Source organism: Erythrolamprus reginae, chromosome 3 (genome assembly GCF_031021105.1).
Source record: "Erythrolamprus reginae isolate rEryReg1 chromosome 3, rEryReg1.hap1, whole genome shotgun sequence".
NCBI classification, from domain to species: Eukaryota; Metazoa; Chordata; class Lepidosauria; order Squamata; family Dipsadidae; genus Erythrolamprus; species Erythrolamprus reginae.
Window position 1 is genome coordinate 50,745,156 of NC_091952.1, and position 21,834 is coordinate 50,766,989.

Here is a 21,834-nt window from a genome sequence, read left to right on the forward strand (position 1 = left end):
AACTAACAAAGATTGGTATAGATTTGATATTGCACATAGGATTTGTATCCTTACGATAAATGTGGCTTATCATATCATTCTGTAGAACTTGGTCACAGTTTATTTATTTATTTATTTGCTTGCTTGCTTGCTTGCTTGCTTGCTTGCTTGCTTGCTTGCTTGCTTGCTTGCTTGCTTGCTTGCTTGCTTGCTTGCTTGCTTGCTTGCTTGCTTATTTATTGGATTTATTTATTTATTGGATTTGCTTGCTTGCTTGCTTACTTACTTACTTACTTACTTACTTACTTACTTATTTATTGGATTTATATGCCGCCCCTCTCTAAAAACTCGGGGCGGCTAACAGCAATCATAAGCAATGTACAATAATTAATTCCCCATGCCTGGCGACAGAGGTGGGTTTTAAGTAGCTTACGAAAGGCAAGGAGGGTGGGGGCAATTCTAATCTCTGGGGGGGAGTTGGTTCCAGAGGGCTGGGGCCGCCACAGAGAAGGCTCTTCCCCTGGGTCCCGCCAAGTGGCATTGTTTATTTGATGGGACCCGGAGAAGACCCACTCTGTGGGACCTAACTGGTCGCTGGGACTCGTGCGGCAGAAGGCGGTCCCTGAGATAATCTGGTCCGATGAAGGGCTTTATAGGTCATAACCAACACTTTGAATTGTGACCGGAAACTGATCGGCAACCAATGCAGACTGCGGAGTGTTGGTGTTACGTTAGGCAAGATTCAGTTCCACAGATAGACATGTGTTTAGTGGTGTAACCTTGCTAGTTTGTACTAGATTTCTATGAACTCTGGATTTTTCCTTGAATGAATTGTGTCTCAATCTTAATGAATACAGTAAATTCATAGAATCTGTTGCATATCTGATTTTATAAAGGAAAGAAATCCATAGAGGAATGAAACCAAAAGCAATGGAACTTATACTTCAGGGAATCATCTATCTCTACAAGAAGCCTTCTGTTGATTTGCCACTTTCACAATTTCCCTATGACCCAAAACAGCACTAGCATATTTGTGCTATATAAATCCAAGTTGCCACTAAATGGCAACAAGATACAGAAAAATCCAACTCTTAATAAAATTTAATAGTAGGGAAAGATATAGTGCAATTGTGTTGGTTTTCTATGTTATTTATGATTATAAGTGATGTTCTTCACTTCATACAGCAGAGACTCTTCATAGCATAACATAGGGTATAGATACAATGACTCCAATATAAGTCTTATGCTTTTATTTCTTCTTTTCTCATTGAACTGGTTTCATATTTACACAAATAAACAACTTGGCAGTATAATTATATTTCTCTATACATCTTCTCTCTATGATGCAGATTCACCAACAATCAGCATAGGAATCCCCCAAGAATTCCATCTTCCAACTGCCAAAAACTGATTTACATACCAATATGCAAATTAGCTCTCTCTCAACATTCCATCCCCCTTTTCCATGCTATATGCCAATGTTTCCCAACCTTGGTCACTTGAAGATATCTGGACTTCAACTCTCAGAATTCCCCAGGCAGCATTCGCTGGCTGGGGAATTCTGGGAGTTGAAGTCCAGATATCTTCAAGTGGCCAAGGTTGGGAAACAGTGCTATGTGCTAACAAATAATAATGAACAGCATCTATTGCTATGCAATTCAAGAGAATAAATTGCATCTTTATATAAAATACAGTTCCATTGTTAAATGAGTTAAACACAGAGCACCTATAATGTATTGCCTGCTCTTTCTTTTCCATCAAAAGCTAATTTGAAGGAGGAACATGGGTCAATTCTAGGATTACATAGCTATGAACACTGCAGCCCTATCCCCCCACCACCACCCCACCACAAAAAGGTTGCCCCAGCTGCTTGATTGATTGAATTTATATAGGCGCCTATTCACCCATGGTGACTCAAGGCAGCTTACAGAATTTAATACCACATTTAAAACAATAAAGCTATTTTTAAAAAATGAAATAAATTAATATAGTATAATATAAAATCACACACACACCACCACCACAGTGATAGCAGATCACAAAAGTCATTTAGTGGGCTCCATCCTGCCTCTGGGTTCTCCAGGCCTGCTGGCAGGACCAGGTCTTCAGCACCTTCCAGAAGAGCACTAGAGTGGGGATCATTCTAATCTCTGGGGGAATGGTGTTCCAGACAAAGGGAGCCACCACGGAGAAGGACCTTCTTCTGAATCTTGCCTAACGTAACATAACTGTGACCAAGTTCTACAGAATGATATGATAAGCCACATTTCTAGGGGATGGGACCCACAGCATTTCCTGCCTCCCTGCTCTGAGGGTCAGGTAAATGTGACTGGCAAGAGATGGTCCCTCTGTTAACTAAGTTAACCCAAGCCATGAAGGGCTTTAAAGACGACAACTTGCACCTTGAATTGCACCGGAAGCAAATCAGCAGCCAATGCAGCTCCTGCAGGAGAAATAATACATATGCACACCAGGTATTCACAAAACCATTGCATTTTGCACCAACTGGAGCTTCCAGATGCTCTTCAAGGGCAGCCCCATGTAGAGCGCATTGCAATAGTCAAGACGGGAAGTGACCAGGGCATGAGTGGCTGTGAGTAAGGATTCTATCTGTACAAGAAGCCTACTGTTGACTTGCCATTTTCACAATTTCTCTGTGGACTAGAACTGTCTTCTTCAATATGGACCTCTTCACTCTTCCTATGAACCTACCAGTGACTAGGGACAAGCGGTATTATAAGAAAAGAAGTATTGTAAGACGCTCTGAGTCGATTGAGAAGGGTGGCATAGAAATCTAATAAATAAATAAATAAAACCTGCAGAGTCCCAAACTCAGTAACACAGATGTACAGTAGAAAAGTTTTCTTATTTCAAATTATCCTGATTTTATATGGCAAATGAACAAAGACTATACATTTGCTCATCTGGTCTTGGGCAGGGCTGGGAAGGAAAAAGGAATGGCACAAGGAGTTACCAGAGTCAAAAGGTTGATTTTGGGGTGGATACTTAAGAGAGAGAAAAGCTTCTCTCCCTTACTCTAATATAAAATCAGTACAGTAGTTCTAAAACTTAAAGTGGCTTTAAAAAGAAAGGAAAGTCGCTTATTAAAATACGGTAAGCATTTATAACAGAGATTTGGATCATTAAATCACATTTTGAATTTCAACCATTTCAGGTTGGAACCAGTAATAGGTGAGACCATTTCTTCAAGGATTTGTGTTTAAAATAAGCCGCCTTTCTACCACCCAAGTTTTATTCATCTTATTAAAGTTGCAAACTGCTGGAGCAAAAAGAATTTTTGCAATTCTGCATTGTTAAAACCTCTATAGAAAGAAACCCAGAACTATAATCTACATCAGAACAAGATGACAGAAACCTGACCACTTGAGATAGTTCTAAAATAATGTCATTTTTAAATATTTGTACTTGCACAGACTATACACAAATAAACATGCATACACAATGGATCCACCAATAGGCATCTTTTTCTGCCACAAATAAAGAACTGACTCACAACAGATGAACACTTCAAACTTAGTCTGCTCCTTCACATAAACTAGGGTATATGTGGGAAATGGTATCAAAAAAAGCCCAAACTAGCAACTACAACTAAACAGTTAAAGCCTTGGCCCTTTCTTACATGTACTACACAGGTGACATATAGGGAAGAGGGCCAGGGTGAAGTAATTGCTACCATTAAAAGTTTTTGACCCCATTCCTTACAGGTACAGCTTTGCAGGCCTTTGGTTAGTCTGGGCCAGGAGTGAAAAGCTCTCCGTTCACTCGTGCCCATTGGTCATCGCAGAGCCGGTCACGAAGGTAGAAGGGGCTCCGCCCACCCACCCAGATGCTGCCATTGGGGTTATTTTACACTCTGCACATATGCAAATTAATCTGTGCAATCCATTTGCAAGCGGCTCTCCGATGATTAATAGGCATGAGCAAACTGGGAGGATTTCATCCCTGGCCTGGGCTATGAGACAACAGAACAACAGAACAGCGGAATTTGTTCAGGGACCTTGGAGGTCTTCTAATCTAACCCCCTGCTCAAGCAGGAGACCTATACCATTACAGACAAACAGTTGTCCAATGTCTTCTTAAAACCCTCCAGTGACGGAGCACCCACAACTTCTGAAGGCAAGGCATTCCGCTGGTTAATTGTTCTAAGACAGTGATGGTGAATATATGGCATGGATGCCACAGGTGGCACGCAGAATCATATCTGCTGGCATGCGAGCCGTTGTCTTAGCTCAGCTCCAACATACATTTGGAAGCCTTTGGAGCCTGGGGAGGTTGAAACACTAGCCTACTGAGCCCACCAGAAGTTGGGAAACAAGCCATTTCCCACCTCTGGAGTGCCTCGGGGGGGGGAAGCTGTTTTCACCTTCCCCTGGCATTGAATTATGTGTGTGGGCACTCACACATGCTCAATAGCATGCGGGCATGCTCTTTCAGCACCTGAGGGAAAAAAGGTTTCGCCATCACTGTTCTAAGATACAAGATTAGCATATTTTAGGAATGCCCGATAGTGCAGGAATTTTGGCAAAAAGTGAAAGAGGATATCAATAGAATGTTAAATATACAATGGACAATCACTAAGGAAATGGCAGTACTAGTTAAAAGCAATGCCATGGGAGAATTTAGAGAAATAAAAAAAGCAGCAATAGAAAGCGCTCAGGCAGTACAGTGATCCCCCGGGTATTGCGACCCCGATCATTGCGAAATGGCTATATGGCGATTTTGCAACCTGGAAGTAAAAACACCATCTGTGCATGCGCGCCCTTTTTTCTATGGGCACGCATGCGTAGATGGCGCCGGGCAGATCAGCTGCTGGGCGGCTTCCCTAGGTCTTCCCCCTCTTGGCGGGCATCAGCAAGGAGTTTCCCCACCGCCCACGCAAACTCCTCGCTGCTGCCGCTTCGCTCGGGCCGCTTCCCAGCTGAGTACTCAGCTGGGAAGCGGCCCGAGCGAACGGCTTGTTCGCAGCCTGCCTGCCCGCGCGCCCGCGGCTCGCCCGCCCTTCGCCCGCCCACGCCATTCGCTCGGGCCGCTTCCCAGCTGAGAATTCGCTTCAGGACTCAGCTGGGAAGCGGCGCGAGCGGGCGGGGTGGGCGGGCGAAGGGCGGGCGAGCGGCAGCGAGGAGTTTGCGTGGGCGGTGGGGAAACCCCAGTGCCGCTTCCCAGCTGAGTCCGGCTCCTCGCTAGCGCTGCGGAAGTAAAAACACCATCTGCGCATGCGCAGATGGTGTTTTTACTTCTGCAGCGCTACTTCGCGCAAAACCGATCATTGCGAGGGGTCCTGGAACGGAACCCTCGCAATGAAAGGGGGATCACTGTAATAGTTTTGGGTTGGAAGGATGCCACAAAATGGACAATGCAAAATTGGTATAGGTACATGGTGGACCATATTCAATTTGAAATTATGGAGAAAATGATAAATTCGGATAATGAAACTGAGTTGGGACAACTGATGGGACGGTGGGACAAGGTAAGACGATATATGACCAGCAGAATCCGAGACCAAGCTACAAGAAATAAATTGGAACCCCTCTATAATATGTAAATAGATATATTGCTCTTGGGTCAAGTGGACTATATAAGAAACACCCCTGATTTGGTGGTGGGGAATGTGTGTGTGTCTGGGTGGTGGGCACATTTCACTATGCACTGTTTTATGTTGTGTGTAATATAAATTTGTTAAAAATTAATTTAAACTTTTTTAAAAAAAAGATTAGCATCTTAGAGGCTTAGTTCCCCAGCCCTCTGAGAAAGATAATAGTAGGAAACAGGCACATTAACACTTGATGTTAGCCACATCTTTTTTTCATGAGTAGCTGGTCCATCTTTTTTTCTTATTTTCATAATGCTTACTTGGGCACACACATTGTGCAGCGAAGTATGTGATCACACAACATCCTGGCCTATTTAAAAATGTAAAAAAAAGGAAAGATTAAACTTTTGGCAAGACCCAATGAACTGGAGTCCAGAAGAAAATTAATGAATTGGTCATTAACCTAGGAAATGCATGGAGAGTGATGTATGCTGGTCAAACTATAAATCAGGTTTAATTTTTCTCCCGAGTCACAAAAGATCATATTGCGCTAGAGTCAGTCTGAGTTGTAAAATGTCTGTCCCAAATGTAATGGTCAAATACCACAGTTGGTTTCCAAAAAGTAGTCAATCCAAGTTGTTGAAATCCTGAAGAGTTCAAGAGTGAGGAATACGCATAGCTCATAGCTATAGGTTATCACTATATCTCCTTTCTAGGGAGCCCTTAAATTCCCCACCCATGCTCAGTTGAAGCTAAACAACCCTAATTTATGAGGTCAGGTTTGCAAAGCAGCTGCCTTCAATTTTCTTCCCCTGAAATCGGCCAAAATCCTTTGCCTGATGATCTTCTAATACTCCAAACATTGACACTGGGATTTCCCTGGATTGGAAGCTTAATTCTCCAATTCCAGGTCAGAAACTTCTGCTGTATATTATTGTTGAGAGCTGGAAGAGCAGCGTGTTGTTGTAAACTGCCCTGAGTCTGCGAGGAGAAGGACGGCCTATAAATTTAATAAATAAAGAAATCTGTGTTTTCTTGGATGGTCCTGGGTTTGTTCTTTTGGTTTCTGAGTTTAAAAAGCTGGTCGGTTTGTTCATCTTGTGACGAAGAAGAGAATCCAGCTGATATTTGAGAGGTTAGATGATGAATGGGCATCAAACCCAGAAAATTGAGGAAGGAGCCGTTTCAGTGGTGAGCTGTACCTGGTACAGAGCCACACGGTAGTGTGGTAGCAAAAATCGTAATGCACACGCAGTTGCACGGCCCTGGCACATGCACACATGTCCTCATGTGAGGTTCCACTTCTGTGCAATGCGCCACAGGCAAAATCTTGTGCAAGGATGCTCTGGTGAGTGAGATTTCACCGATTTTTGGTGGGTTTTTGCTTCTGCACATGCACAGAAGCCATGAAATTGCCAAAATAGGCGAAATCTCACACGCATGAGATTTTGCTTGCGGTGCATGTGCAGAAGCTGAATCTCATGCCAACGCACACATGTGTGTGTGCTGGATGCGCACACACACCAGTCTGAGCAGGTTGGTTAATGCAGACCGGCCAAGACTTTTATTGAACCCAGGAAGGGTGAGGTTAAAACAGTGTTTCCCAACCTTGGCAACTTGAAGATATCTGGACTTCAACTCCCAGAATTCCCCAGCCAGCATTCGCTAGCTGGGGAATTCTGGGAGTTGAAGTCCAGATATCTTCAAGTTGCCAAGGTTGGGAAACAATGGGTTAGAAGATGCCCTTCCAAGGGGTGTGCAAACATATGGAAGAGTAAAGGAAAAAACGGGGACCAGCAAGGAGGGAACAAAACTGAAAAGGAAAAGTAGACATTGGTCAATCATCCACAGAGGTTACGGCATGTAAGATTTGCTTTCCCTGCATGGATGAGAATGGCAAGCAGCAGGGGAACCACCATTCAAGGACAGCAGCAGGGGCCATAATGAAAACTGAGCATCAATCCAGCCCAATTGCCAATTTACCAACCCACTGCAGTCCAACCTGGAGTTTTTAATGCTGATTTCAAATACGGCTGAGACAAGCAGCTTAAGTCTTTGTGTGGAATTCATCTTGCTGAAAAACCTAGGTCAGTGATGGCTAAGCTTTTCTGGAAAGAGCAAGGGCAAGCGTGAGAATGTACCCGTGCGCACCTGAATCCCCAAAATGCAATGTAAGTGTGACCCTTCCGCATGCCCCTGCCCCTGTACATGCGTGCCCCCCTGCATGCACCCCCTGCGTATGCGCAGCAGAGACACAGAAGACAGAAGGGCATGTGGGAGCATGCACACACCCGTGGTGGAGCTGAGATGGGGCAATGGCTTGCATGCCAACAGAGAGGGAGCTGCACCATAACATTCAGAAAACATACAGTGGTACCTCTACTTACGAACGTAATATGTTCCGTGACCAGGTTCTTAAGTAGAAATGTTTGTAAGAAGAAGCAATTTTTTCCCATAGGGATCAATGTAAAAGCAAATAATACATGCAACTGGGGAAACCACAGGGAGGGGGGAGTCCCTGTTTCCTCCCAGGAGATTCCTAGAGAGGTCTCATGGAGGCTTCTCTCTGCCTTTTCCGGCCCTGTTTCCTCCCAGGAGATTCCTAGAGAGGCCTCACGGAGGCTTCTCCCTGACTTTTCTGGCTGTGTTTCCTCCCAGGAGATTCCTAGAGAGGCCTCACGGAGGCTTCTCCCTGCCTTTTCTGGCTGTGTTTCCTCCCAGGAGATTCCTAGAGAGGCCTCACGGAGGCTTCTCCCTGCCTTTTCTGGCCGTGTTTCTTCCCAGGAGATTCTTAGAGAGGCCCCACGGAGGCTTCTCCCTGCCTTTTCCAGTTACAGTTTTGGAGGCTCACGTTTGTAAGTGGAAAATGGTTCTTGAGAAGAGGCAAAAAAATCTTGAACATCCGGTTCTTATCTAGAAAAGTTTGTAAGTAGAGGCGTTTGCAGGTAGAGGTACCACTGTACTTTCATATTTCCTACCTATCAAACACATGAAATAAGTGTGGGATTGTTCCATGACAATAGAAAGGCATTCTCCCTGAATGCCATGCCATCTTCCTAAATGCAGAGATAATATGCTCAACAAACCAAAACAAAGTTCCAGTCCAGGAATTGTCTTCTGCCTTAGCACTACCAAAAACCAGCAGCTTAGTGGGGAGGAAGATTCAAGATCCAACTGGTAGATTTAATTATGAGAATGAAGGATCGTAACTGGGACTTCTCATAAAAATCCATCCTTACATTAATAACATTTGCAATCCGGGGTCCCAACAAAATTGTCCCAACAAAATTGTGGTTATGACCACAATTAACACCAGAATTTTGGTTACCAGGCAAGATGAATGCTATGTGAGTCACACCCAATTCTACGAACTTTTTGCCTTAGATCTTAAATTAATCCATGCAGTTAAGTGAAGTATGTGGTTGTTAAATGAATTTGGCTTCCCCCATTGACTTTGCTTATGGGACGCCAGCTGGGAATGGTCGACTATGGTGATCACATGATTCCAGGCTCTTGCAATCATCATAAATATATGCAGGTTGCCAAGCACCCAAATTTTGATCACATTATTGTGCAGATGCTGAGACGGTCATACATGCAAGGAGCAGTTATAATTAACTTTTCTTTTTAGTGCCCTTGTAACTTTGATCACTAAACAAATGGTTGCAAGTCAAAAACTATCTGTGATCCGCTAAACTATCTTTTTAGAAATGAGAATCTAAGCAAATTCTATTATCATTTAGACAGAATTATCATAGAGGAAACCAGAGAGTAAATGAACTACCCCAAAGATTTCCAAATTCAATAAAGCCATCCTCTCATTTTTAAACATGTCCAATTTAATCTTTTAAACATACATTCAAATATTGGATAAATGAATGTAAACATGGCTTGAAGAACTGAAGATGAAGAAAAATAGTGTGAGACGCTGTTCTGAAATGTTCTGACTGGTTTGTTATTTTTTATTTTAAAAATAATATTTTACACTACCATTCCACTTAGAGTTCATCCACATAATCACTGCCACTTCCCAAAGATAGTTGATGAAGGTCTTTATATAAGACCCTTTTGGCTCTCCATCAATGTCTTGTTTTGTCTCTTCTCTATCCTGCAGTACATACAGGGCTGGGGTGTGGTCAAAAAATCCCAAGAACAGCTGCAACTATATGGCCACCCATTTTATGAACCTAGTCCAAGCAAGAGGTTACAAAAGGTGGAGGACTTTGTATGAGCAATCATGACTACGATTATGGGGGGGGGGGGAATTGGCTTCCTTCCCCTCATGGAAGTCCCTGTTTCATGACTGGTGCAACAGAATTATTATGGGCTACACGACATGTATTCTGTTAGACTCTCACTGTCTATTCCAATCCACTGGATAAATAATGAGATTTTCATATCAAACAGATTAATCAACAACTGGATAGGCTTGCTCCAATTGAGCACAAAATGTGCAATACAAGTAATCGTCAACTTACAACTGGTCATTTAACAACCATTTCATTTTACAACACACTAAAAAAAAGTTACTTACAACCTGTTTTCAAAGTTATAAGTGCCACATCAGTCATGTGATCACATCTCAAAGCAACCTGGCAACTGGCTTGCACTGTTAACCAATTGCAGCGTTCCATGGTCAAATGATTATATTTCTGGCTAAAAATAAAAATGGCAAAAAGCATCCATTAATTAACCCTGATTTGACTTACTATATTTTTTGGAGTATAAGACGCACCGGAATATAAGTTTTGGGGGAGGAAAATAGGGAAAAGAATCTGCTTACCAGGTATTCATCTAGCTAGGGTCCTTAGTCTGGTCAGCTTCAGCACATTATTTTATCCCCTGGCTAAGGGCTTAAAAAAATTATTCTGAGAGCGGAACAATGAAAGAGCTGGGAACATCACTAGCACCTGGAAAGAAATAGTCTGAGCAAGTAAAGCAATGGAAAAAATCCTGCAAAGACTTAGGGCTTGGAAAAAAGCCTTCTTTGCATTGAGTAACAATGAAAGAGTTTGCAAGCAGGTAAGAGCTGGGAACATTGTTAGCACCTGGTTAAGGCTGGAAAGAAACATTTGGAGCAAGTTAGACCAAATGGGGGAACACCCTGCAAAGACTAAGGGCTTGGAAAACATTCTTCGCAGAGAGTAACAATGAAACTGCTTGGGTACATTAATAGCACCTGGTTAGGGCTGGAAAGAAATATCTGGAGCAAGTAAAGCAATGAAAAAAGCCCCTACAAAAATAGGGTTTGGAAAACATTATTGGTAGAAAGTAACAATGAAAGAGTCTGCAAGCAGGTAAGAGCTGGGAGCATCATTACCATCTGGTTAGGGTTGGGGGAAAGAAACTTACTCAGAGCAGGTTAGAGTAATGAAACAAACCCTGCAAAGACTTAGGGCTTGGAAAACATTCTTCACAGAGAGAAACAATGAAAGAGACTGCAAGGTAAGAGCTGGGAAGATCGTTAGCAGCTAGTTAGGGCTGGGGGGGGAAAGCTACATTCAGTGTATAAGACGCACCCTAACTATCAGCCTCTTTTAGGGAGGAAAAAGGTGCATCTTATACATCGAAAAATACAGTATGTCTACATGATTCACTTAACAACTGCATGATTTGCTGAACCATGTTGGTGATTTGCTTAACAGCCATAGCAAAAACAGTCACAGGGTGACTCCCGATGACCGCAGTGACTTAGAAACAAATTTCTAGCTCAACTGTGCTTTTAAATCAAGGATTACCTATATTTGAGGCTGATGTATGAACAATTGCTAATGAAATGGTTTTAAACTCATGAGGACATAGATGTAATACTGAGATGCTGAGGTAGATCCAGGCTGGGTGCGATTTCCCCTTTTTATGATTCACAGCCAAATGGAAGGGCTCTAACAGCTGCATTTCTCATTCCATTAAATATAGCTTGGCAAACACAGTTTAATGTATGTAAGTATTTCCATGACAACCAGCACTTACTGACCCAAACAAAATAAAAAGTATGACTTTGGATAGGAATTCGTAACAGGAAAAGGAGCTAACCATGGGACCCTTAAACCCTGCCCTAAAAAAATTAATAACTCTGATACAGATTGTCAAGATAACCATCTGATGAGGCCACTTGGAATTGAGGGAAGCAGCATCAGCAAAAAGTAGCATCCCCCCAAAATTGGCACTGAACGCAATGCAATACAGCAGCAAACCTCCCATTCACAAACCCCTTGAGCATAAAGTAGCACCCTTTTAGGTCTTTTTCATGCTTTGGGGCAGAAAGGGAACAAAAGAGAACTGTGGGGGGCCCTGGAGTCAAGAAAGTCCAGGTGTTGGCAGGATCACACCATCAAAGCCCCACCAACCCTTTTTAAAGGTAAAGTCTCCCCCGCACATGTGTGCTAGTCATTTCTGGCTCTGTTTCTAAGCCAAAGAACCAGCACTCTCCATGCTCATGACTCAACGCCGAAGGTGCATGGAACGCTGTTACCATAATAATAATAATAATAATAATAATAATAATAATAATAATAATAATTTATTAGATTTGTATGCCGCCCCTCTCCGAAGACTCGGGTTGGCTCACAACAACGATAAAAACAATATTATAATGGCACAAATCTAATATTAACAAACTAAAAACCCTATCATAATTAAAAACCAAACAACACATACATACCAAACATAAATTATAATAAGCCTGGGGAAAAGATATCTCAAATCCCCCAAGCCTAGTGGTATAGGTGAGTCTTAAGTAGTTTACGGAAGACAAGGAGGGTGGGAGCAGTTCTAATCTCCAGGGGGAGTTGATTCCAGAGGACCGGGGCCACCACAGAGAAGGCTCTTCCCCTGGGGCCCACCAGATGACATTGTTTAGTCGATGGGACCCGGAGAAGACCAACTCTGTGGGACCTTATCGGCCGCTGGGATTCGTGCGGTAGCAGGCGGTTCCGGAGGTACTCTGGTCCAATGCCATATAGGGCTTTAAAGGTCATGACCAACACTTTGAATTACCTTCCCACCAAAGTAGTCCCTATTTTTCTACCTGCATTTTTACATGCTTTCAAACTGCTAGGTTGGCTGAATGAAGCTGGGATAAATAACGGGAGTTCACCCCATTACACGGCACTAGGGATTCAAACCAATGAACTGCTGACTTTGTGATTGACAAGTTCAGTGCCTTAGCCATTCATCCACTGCATCCCTTTTAGCCCCTTTTTGGTTAGATATGGGCAAATGTCCTTGTCATTATTAGCATTCAATTCTAATAAGAGAAAAGGATTGATTCAGAGAAGTAGTTGTCCTCCTGTTCAGAAAGTATGATGATCAGATTGATACCTGGGCTATTCTGGGAATACACTGTCCTATTAATATACAATTTCTGCGTTCACACTCTTTTTTTAATGACCCATGCAAATCTGACTACACTGCTCACATTTTCAGTGGTGAAGTATAAGACCTAAAATACGCTTTGGACAATTAACAACAGTCTCAACACATTTTACGTTCCTCAGAACTTTGTTTTGGTTGGAAGGAGGGTGTTTTGCCATGTAATTATTAGGATTTTACGTTACATTAATTGCCACAACTACGCTGTGTCCTCATTTTTATTTAGTCTGCGGCACTGTTCCCAGTCCTTGCCTTGATGTGGTATTTAGGTTATCCCGAGAAAGTTTGTTTCTTTTATAATAAGGTATAGTTTTTACAAAAAGATCCAACTTTCTCCCCAAAACAAGAGAGAGAGAGAAATAGAAAAATCCAGCAGCACCAGAGGTGGGCTGCTAAGGTGAAATGGAGAGGTATGCTCACCTCCATGGCTCTGAGTGCTGGCGGAGTCCAGCGCAATTCTGCTACTGCAGCTGTGCAGGTAGCAGAATTGTGTGCAAAGATGCAGGTGCACCAGTGTTTCAGTGCAGAAGAAACCTTTATTTATTTATTTATTTATTTATTTAGTTAGTTAGTTAGTTAGTTAGTTAGTTAGTTAGTTAGTTAGTTAGTTAGTTAGTTAGTTAGTCCCATACAGAATTAGGATTTTAGTGGGTATATATCTATATACACATAGTAAAATACATGATGAAGGTTATAGAGGAGATACTCATAGTAAAATATATCTAAGAAAGAATAGAAAAGAAGATATAGTAATAGATCATATCAATGAAGCAATAGAAGAAGAGATATAGGAATAGAAGAAAGGTATAGGAGATATAGGAGAGCAATAGGACAGGGGATGGAAGGCACTCTGTATGCCGCCCCGAGTCTTCGGAGAGGGGCGGCATACAAATCCAAATAATAAATAAATAAATAAACTTGTACTCGCCCCTTACTGACCTCTTAGGAATCTGGATAGGTCAACCGTAGATAATCTAAGGGTAAAGTGTTGGGGGTTTGGAGATGACACTACGGAGTCCGGTAATGAGTTCCACGCTTCGACAACTCGGTTACTGAAGTCATATTTTTTACAGTCAAGTTTGGAGCGGTTAATATTAAGTTAAAATCTGTTGCGTGCTCTTGTGTTGTTGTGGTTGAAGCTGAAGTAGTCGCCAACAGGCAGGACGTTGCAGCATATGATCTTGTGGGCAATACTTATATCTTGTTTAAGGCGTCTTAGTTCTAAACTTTCTAGGCCCAGGATTGAAAGTCTAGTTTTGTTGAAACATGGGCGCACCTGCATCTCCGCGCGCAATTCTTCTACCTGCACATGGTCAGTAGCAGAATTGTGCTGGACTCCGCTAGCGCTCAGAGCCACGGGGGTGAGCACACATTCCACCTTAGCAGCCTACTTCTGAGCACCACATGTGTAGGGATGGGATTTTTCCACCTGGTGCATCTTTTTCCTCCTTCAAAAAGATAGTAAAATGCAGCCTTTCGTCCAGGGGTGGGTTCCAGATTCCTTTACCGCCAGTTTGCTCAGGGACATGCCGTACGTGTGCAGCGCACACACGCAGCCACACACAGTACTAAAAAAAACCCTTATGCACATGTGCAGAAGCAAAAAATAAGATTGCGTCTCCTATGATGATGCCAAAAGAACCTGCTTGGTGGCGTGACAGGCCTGGGTTGCTGCCAATTCCAGCGACCCAGGCCGCCAAGTTACTACCGGTTTTATAGAACCCGGTCCGAACAGGTAGGAACCCGCTTCTGCTTTGGTCAGCAAAACACATGATTCTTTGGATGAACCCATAAGGGAAACCCATATTTTTTTTTTCTCCTTTGTAGGTTAGTAAAAGGAATGAGAAGACAACCTCCCCAAATCTGCCACTGCCCTTTGGCTATCATTCTACTGATGTTTGTCATCAAAAAAGAGTCAGTTCTCAGGATTGCACAGCAGGTTGACTTGGACTCTGGGGAACAACCTGCTAAAAACCACATAGACCACAAGGCAACAGTGTGGTCTGAGCCATAGCCATTAGCAAACAGCAATCATTGCTTTTTCAATTTATTCCAACCTAATCCTCTACACAAATCTATTTGTACTCTCATTAATTTTCTGGCAGAAAACTGATTTCTCCTCTAGCAAGCCTGCGCCCAGGAGTGGGTTCTACTTACCTTCACCACCGGTTTGCATCGTGATGTTTTGCGCGCACACACATGCTCCACTCACACGCACATGTTCCCTCATATAATTGGGCTTTCGCACACACTCAGTAGCTGGAATTGGCCCAAAACACAGCTGAGGAGCTGATCAGCTGTGCTTCGAGCGAAGAGATAAAGGTCAGTTTAAACCTGGGGGAAGGCAATCAGCAAAACAGGAAAAACCTTCAAAACAGTAAAAAAAAATCACCAAAAATTCCCCAAAAAAGATGGCGGCGCCCATGGACTGGCACCGACTGAACCAGATTCATGATGCCATCGTCACATCACCGGGCAATCTGGTCCGAACCAGGAAGAACCCAACCCTGCCTTCCCTTTCATATTTTTTCTTACCTTACTCATACCTGCTCAAAGCTCTCTGTAGATACAGCTTTCCTCCAGCCTAAAGAGAATGTGTTTGGGACCTGTCTGTACTTCATGTTTAACTACTTGGGTCCTGTGCTCATGCCACCTTAATTCTAGGAAGGCTTGAGAAAATTGGGTCCAGACTGAGATATCTTGACAACCTGAAAGGCATTCAGCTGAAAATACAGGGTACCACATCCTTCCATCAGACTACGGAGAGGGGCGGCATACAAATCTAATAAATAATATTTTCCTGCTGTTATACTGCCCTGTCTTCCTGTTCCAGGGAAAATGACCAGTCACCTTTCTGTCTTCCTAGACCAGTATCAAGTTCCTACCAGTATGGATGAGAACGCCGCACTGTAGTAAAAATGGAGCTGCGGGCGCAGTTTCGGCTCTGCATGCGCCTGCGTCCCAGCAAGATTTTGCTTCTGTGCATGAGAAGAAAGCAAAACCTCACAAGGGGACAGGCATGCGTGTGAGATTTGGGTGGTTTTTTTCTTCTGCACATACATGGAAGCAAAAAAAAAATCACAGAAATCCCTTGCATGTGTGCATTCCCTCGCCAGATTTTGCTTCTTCCACATGCTCAAAAGCAAAATCTCACCAGGACATGCACGCACGCACACCAGAGACTCAAAGCTGCACACATAGCACACCGTTAGTAACAGGAGTGGCAACCCGCACCTGTCCTAGACGTATACAGTGGTACCTCTACCTAAGAACGCCTCTACTTAAGAACTTTTGTAGATAAGAACCAGGTGTTCAAGATTTTTTTGCCTCTTCTTAAGAACCATTTTCTACTTAAGAACCCGAGCCCGGAAAAATTTCCCAGGGAAATTTGAGAGCGGCATGAAGGCCCAGCCAGTTTCCTGCCATCCCCCATTTAATCCCGACCATCTCAGGCTTTTCTAGGCTGTCAGAGGAGCCTTTTGGTGGCTCTTAAGGAGGCTTTGGCAGTCCAGAGTGAACAAAGCATTTCCCTTTCTCGGGGCGCTTGGACAGGGAATAAACCTCTAGAAATGCTCCCTTCGCTCTGGGCAGCCGAGGAGTCGCCACAGTGAAGGAAAGGCATTGGCTACGAGCGAGAGGAGAGGGGAACACTTCAGCATGGGAAAGAACAGGCAGCAGGTAGCAGCAGCAGCAGCCAGTGTATAGGAGGCAGCCTCACGCTGGGTGTATGGGAGGTGCGTGCTCCTCCTTGCCACCTCAGAGTCCCTCTTTTTTTAAAAACCTTAAAGTTTTGGATTTTTTTGATTCCCCTCACCTCACCTTCTTCCTTCGGCAGCGACTGTCCTTCTTCTCTTCCTCTTCCTCCTCCTCCCACCCAAATTCTGAAGTTTTATTTCTTTCCTAATGGGTTTGCATGTGTTATTTGCTTTTACATTGATTCCTATGGGAAAAATTGCTTCTACTTAAGAACGTTATACTTAAGAACCTGGTCATGGAAGTAATTAAGTTCTTAAGTAGAGGTACCACTGTATATTCCTACAGGTGTGCATTTTTTAAAAAAAAAGTAGGCACACATATACACTTATGCAAAGTGAAGTCCCAAATGCATATGCAAACAGACATAACACACCTGTTACTTCTGTATGTTTTTAGAGCCTCATTTATTACAAATGCTGTAATGACTATAATTCTTGCAAATAAAAGGCTGATTATTTGAAACAGCGCAGTTTGTTTTTAAAAAATATTTTCATTTTCCTGAATTTGCTACTTTCTCCTGTGCTAGAGAAAAGTCCAGCAGTGTATCATTTCATCATTTTTTTGATTAATCAGAATAGGAGACTTTCACTTCAGCTTCCACATAATTTAAATAACTATGGGGTTTTTTGGGGGGGATGTAGAAATGCCAGTGGTAGGATTCAATTTTTTTACTACCGGTATTTCGCCTCGACTACTGCAATGCGCTCTACCCCTGAAAAACATTCAGAGACTACAACTGATACAAAATGCAGCTGCGTGAGCTATTATGGGTATGTCCAGGTACACCCATATAACAGTGACGCTCCGCGAGCTACACTGGTTGCCGGTCGATCTCCGGATGCAATTCAAGATATTGGTTAGCACCTATAAATCCCTATATGGCTCAGGACCAGACTATCTTCAAGACCGCCACAGAGTCAGCCTTCTCCGGGTCCCATCAGCCAAACAATGTTGACTGGCGGGACCACAGGCCTTCTCTATGGGGGCTCCGACTTTATGGAACCAACTGTCTCCAGAGATTAACACCCTTCCCATATTACCAGCCTTCCGTAAAGCAATGAAGACCTGGCACTTCCGGCAGCCCTGGGACCGTTGAGTGAATGGTAGCCTAGATTTAGCTAGGAATGTGAGTGAGAGAATGTATGTTGGTTGGGTCTTTATTAATTTTTTTATGCCATTTTTATGTATTGTTCTTATTCATTGGAAGCCACCCAGAATCCTTTGGGAGTTGGGCGGCATACAAGAACTATAAATAAAAAAATAAATAAGTAAGAAATAAAATAAAATAAAATAAAATAAAATAAAATAAAATAAAATAAAATAAAATAAAATAAAATAAAATAAATAAAATAAAATAAAATAAAATAAAATAAATAAAATAAAATAAAATAAAATAAAAAAATTAAAATAAAATAAAATAATTTTCCGATTTTCCAAACTACTCAAAATTTCCGCTACTGGTTCTTCAGAAATAGTCAGAACTTGCTGAATCTCACCTCTGAGTGGACCATTTTATCTCAAATATATATATATATTTAAAAGAATGCTACTGAATTGCAAATCAGCAACCTTTTTAAAATAAGAAAATATTGCACAGGTAATATTCGATTTAAAACAATTCCTTCAGTGACTTTAGCTCAAAGGCACAACAGCATGGGAGAAAAGTGACCTATGACCATTTTTCACAGTGGCGATCTTTTTCAGCATCCCCATGATCATGTGATCAAAATTCAGATGCTTGTCCTCTGGTTTGTACTTATGACGGTTGCATTGTCATGTGATCACCTTTTGCGACCTCTTGACAAGCAAAGTCAACGGGGAAGCCAGAGGCACTCAACAACCTGGTTACTAACATATCAATTTCGGTGATTCACTTAACAACCGTGTCAGGAAAGGTTGTGAAATGAAGCAAATAAATGTCTCCACAACATGAATGTTGGGCTCAATCGTGTCCTAAGTTGAGGACTACTTGCAGTCACTGTGCTATCCTGGAATTCAAAGTAAAATGCAGTTCTGAATGTTGTGAAAGAGCCGATAGGCCCTGCTTCAGTTGAAGGACTAGTGTTTCTGTTTCATCACAGGAGCCAATTAATGGTGGGGTTAACTTGAATGAACTGATGCATTCTAACCCAAATGGGCACGAGCTCAAGGTGACCTAAAAGTGTCTTTTGGATGTGAATCAGGAAAATGTGAGTGAGGGGTGAGAGAGGGATTAATAGAAGGTGACATCATCTCTTACTGCCCTCCAAAAACAATTGTCATCCCATTCTGGGGATAGGACAACACGGCCATAGTCTCAAAACGTGCTGCTGGCTTTTAATCAATGGCAATTTGAAATCTCAACAGAACAATTTGTCTTCATTTACAAATATCTTTGGGAGATGTCCAGCCTTTGATTTCCACCAAGCAAATCAAATCCCTTTGAGTTTCTTTTTTGTTCACACTGGTTTTAAAAGTCTGAATCAGTAGTGGGTTCCTACCAGTACCATCAACACCATCATTCCAGTAGCGAAAATTGAGCTGCACACAGAGCACTATGTCTCCGGCGTGCAGATGTGCAGGTCTGAGCGAATTTTTGCTTCCGCACATGCGCAGGAACCAAAATCTCACGAGGGAATGCGTGTGAAAGTTTGGCGGTTTTTTTGCTTCTACACATGCGCAGAAGCAAAAAAATGCCGAAATCTTTCCCGCGTGCATGTCCACTCGTGGGTTTTTGCTTCCTGCACTTGCGCAGAACCAAAGTCCCGCTCAGATGCATGTGCACACACATGCCGGAGACGGGGAGCTACTTGCGCAGCTACTGTAGGTTGTACTTTCCCCAACCAAAAGTAAAAAAAGTAGGAAGGGCAGATATCAGCCTGAACAGCAAAAAGGCAACGTTTATTTAAAAATAGAGGAAAATGTGCATGTGTAGTGGGAAGTAGCGGGTGAATATATTTACCTTGTTATCAGTAACATTGTCAGTAGTATCCTACTTGTTACAAACAGAAGACTTTAATGAAGTTGCAAAGCTGGTTGACAGACAAGCATGGAGAAAGGGAAATAATGTAATCAGCAATAGCAAATTCCTGTTTGATTATTGTGTTTCCTAGAACAGTAGCAGAGCTGGGATGTAAAAAATCTGTTTTGTATCCCATGCAACTAATGAATTTCATGTGCTGAAATCATATTTTCTAAAAGGGAAAAAAAACACGCATACATACACCATCATCACCAGCCACCTGTAGAAGCCCAGAGGATGTTTTCTGAACAGCACTGTAATTCAATATATAAGGGCTCTTCATACCAAAAATGAAAGCGTTCTTAGACTTTTACAGCCATAGTATTATAACTTTATACAGAACTCCTGTAACCATTGCCCACACTGACTTCCTTAGATTCACACAAAATACTTCATCATAGCTCTAATTCATGAAATGCAGGAATTTGATAAGAATCAGAGGATTGTTCTATTCAAAAGTTCTAACAAGAAAACTAACAGAAAAGTTAGTTTTCTGTAAATTCTAGGTGTGCAGACTGACTTATGAACAGAAAAGATACAAAGAAATACACACAAACACACACACATATTACCTTTTGCATAAAATTAGGTCATAGTTGTTTTAAAAAGTATTTAACTTATAAAATACACCAGGAGACACAAGGCATGTCCTGAAAGGTCATTTAACAGGTCACTAAATTCAAATTCATCACCTTTCTTTCCTTCATCAATTGAATGCAGGGACACCAAAGGGTTTTGTTTTTTCATTCATTTTTATAACACTCAAACAATAAAACTGCCATATATTCATGATAAGAGATGGAAATCTCTGGATTCCCCAACTCCACCAAAGTCCGTCACCACAAACTTACCAATTTCTTCATGTTTGCAGCTGGGGGATAAACCATGGAACGGTACTGGTTATGCTGATCCACGATCTGTTTCTTTTCCTCATCTGTAAAGGACCAGCTCAGCTCCATCGCTTCAAGCAGCAGCAGGAGGAGGAGGGAAAGGAGGGGAATCGGCAGGCCTGAGCTCAGCATTGTGGCACTGTCTTGTTGTAACAGCCCACGGGTCTGGCAGACAGCTTTAAATCCTTTCCCAGAGTAAGGAACACCCAAAGCCCAAGCACTGCAACGAGGATATTTATCTTTTTTTACTAGAAATGCCTTTCAGAGCCATAGAGGGAACACACCCATCTCATATAGGATCACTGATGGAAGAAGATGAATGGTCCTTCGGGGACAGTCAGAGAAAGCATGGCTGTTTGGTCAAATGGGTAAAGGGCAGGTTGTTTGGCAGGCCAGACTGCTCTAGCCTTGCTCGACACATTTATTCGCTCTAAAGTGTTAGCCCACTGGAGAGAGAGCGTGCATATTCCACACACGCCTCACATTTTTCTCCTCCGAACGCTTTTAACACTAAGCTGCCCATCAGAATTTCTTCACTCGTTGGAAAAATCTCTTTGGACACAAGGATTTCATGTAGTGATGCAATCAGCAACACTGACTTCTTAATAAAGAAAAGAACAATGGGATCAAAGCCATTGCTAAACTGACTCAGCCCTGTGGTCCTTTCAGACCATCGGTGATCCTACTTATCTCAGGCTCTGGAAATGTGGCAAGGCTAACAGCTAAGACAGGACAACCCTTTTTAGATATGGAGATACTATGGGCTGCAAATTATTTATTTATTTATTCTTTGTCCAATATACAATACATATGGAAGAGAATAGACATTAAGTAATATATATAACGATAGAAAGTAAAAAGAAGAGAAGTAGATGGGAGGGAGAGAATATATATGATAGATAGATAGATAGATAGATAGATAGATAGATAGATAGATAGATAGATAGATAGATAGATAGATAGATAGATAGATAGATATAGATAGATAGATAGATAGATAGATATAGATAAGGAGAGAATATATATGATATATGAGATAAGGAAAGACAATTGGACAGGGGATTATAGGCACATCGGTGCACTTATATACGGTTTGCCATCCATGTACTCAGAGGGGAAAAAAATATTAGTGACAGTTTTGCACTCACAACACCGATCCTGGTTGAACTGAAAAAGATGGGTAATGTATATTTTTCTGACAACCTTTGGAAACAGAGAACAAAAAGGTAACAGTGGTGCAATAATTCAATAAGAGAGCATCTTTCTGCCCATCCTACCTGGGTAAA

The 21,834-nt window shown here is 42.2% G+C and overlaps 2 protein-coding genes across 4 annotated transcripts in view; both read right to left on the reverse strand.

Moving 5' to 3' along the window:
- Positions 1 to 20,680, reverse strand: part of PI16 (peptidase inhibitor 16) — a 44,307-nt gene extending 23,627 nt beyond the window's left edge. Inside the window, exon 1 of one of the 3 annotated variants that reach the window (XM_070748870.1) lies at positions 20,510 to 20,680. In XM_070748870.1, coding sequence (XP_070604971.1) covers positions 20,510 to 20,680 — 171 coding nt within the window. Of the gene's footprint in view, positions 1 to 10,064; positions 10,151 to 10,313; positions 10,404 to 20,509 lie in introns of those variants that run through there. The other 2 variants (XM_070748871.1, XM_070748872.1) reach the window with 2 other exon arrangements.
- Positions 1 to 21,834, reverse strand: part of FKBP5 (FKBP prolyl isomerase 5) — a 1,202,894-nt gene that overhangs the window by 1,081,473 nt on the left and 99,587 nt on the right. The gene's annotated exons all lie outside the window — the stretch shown is intronic.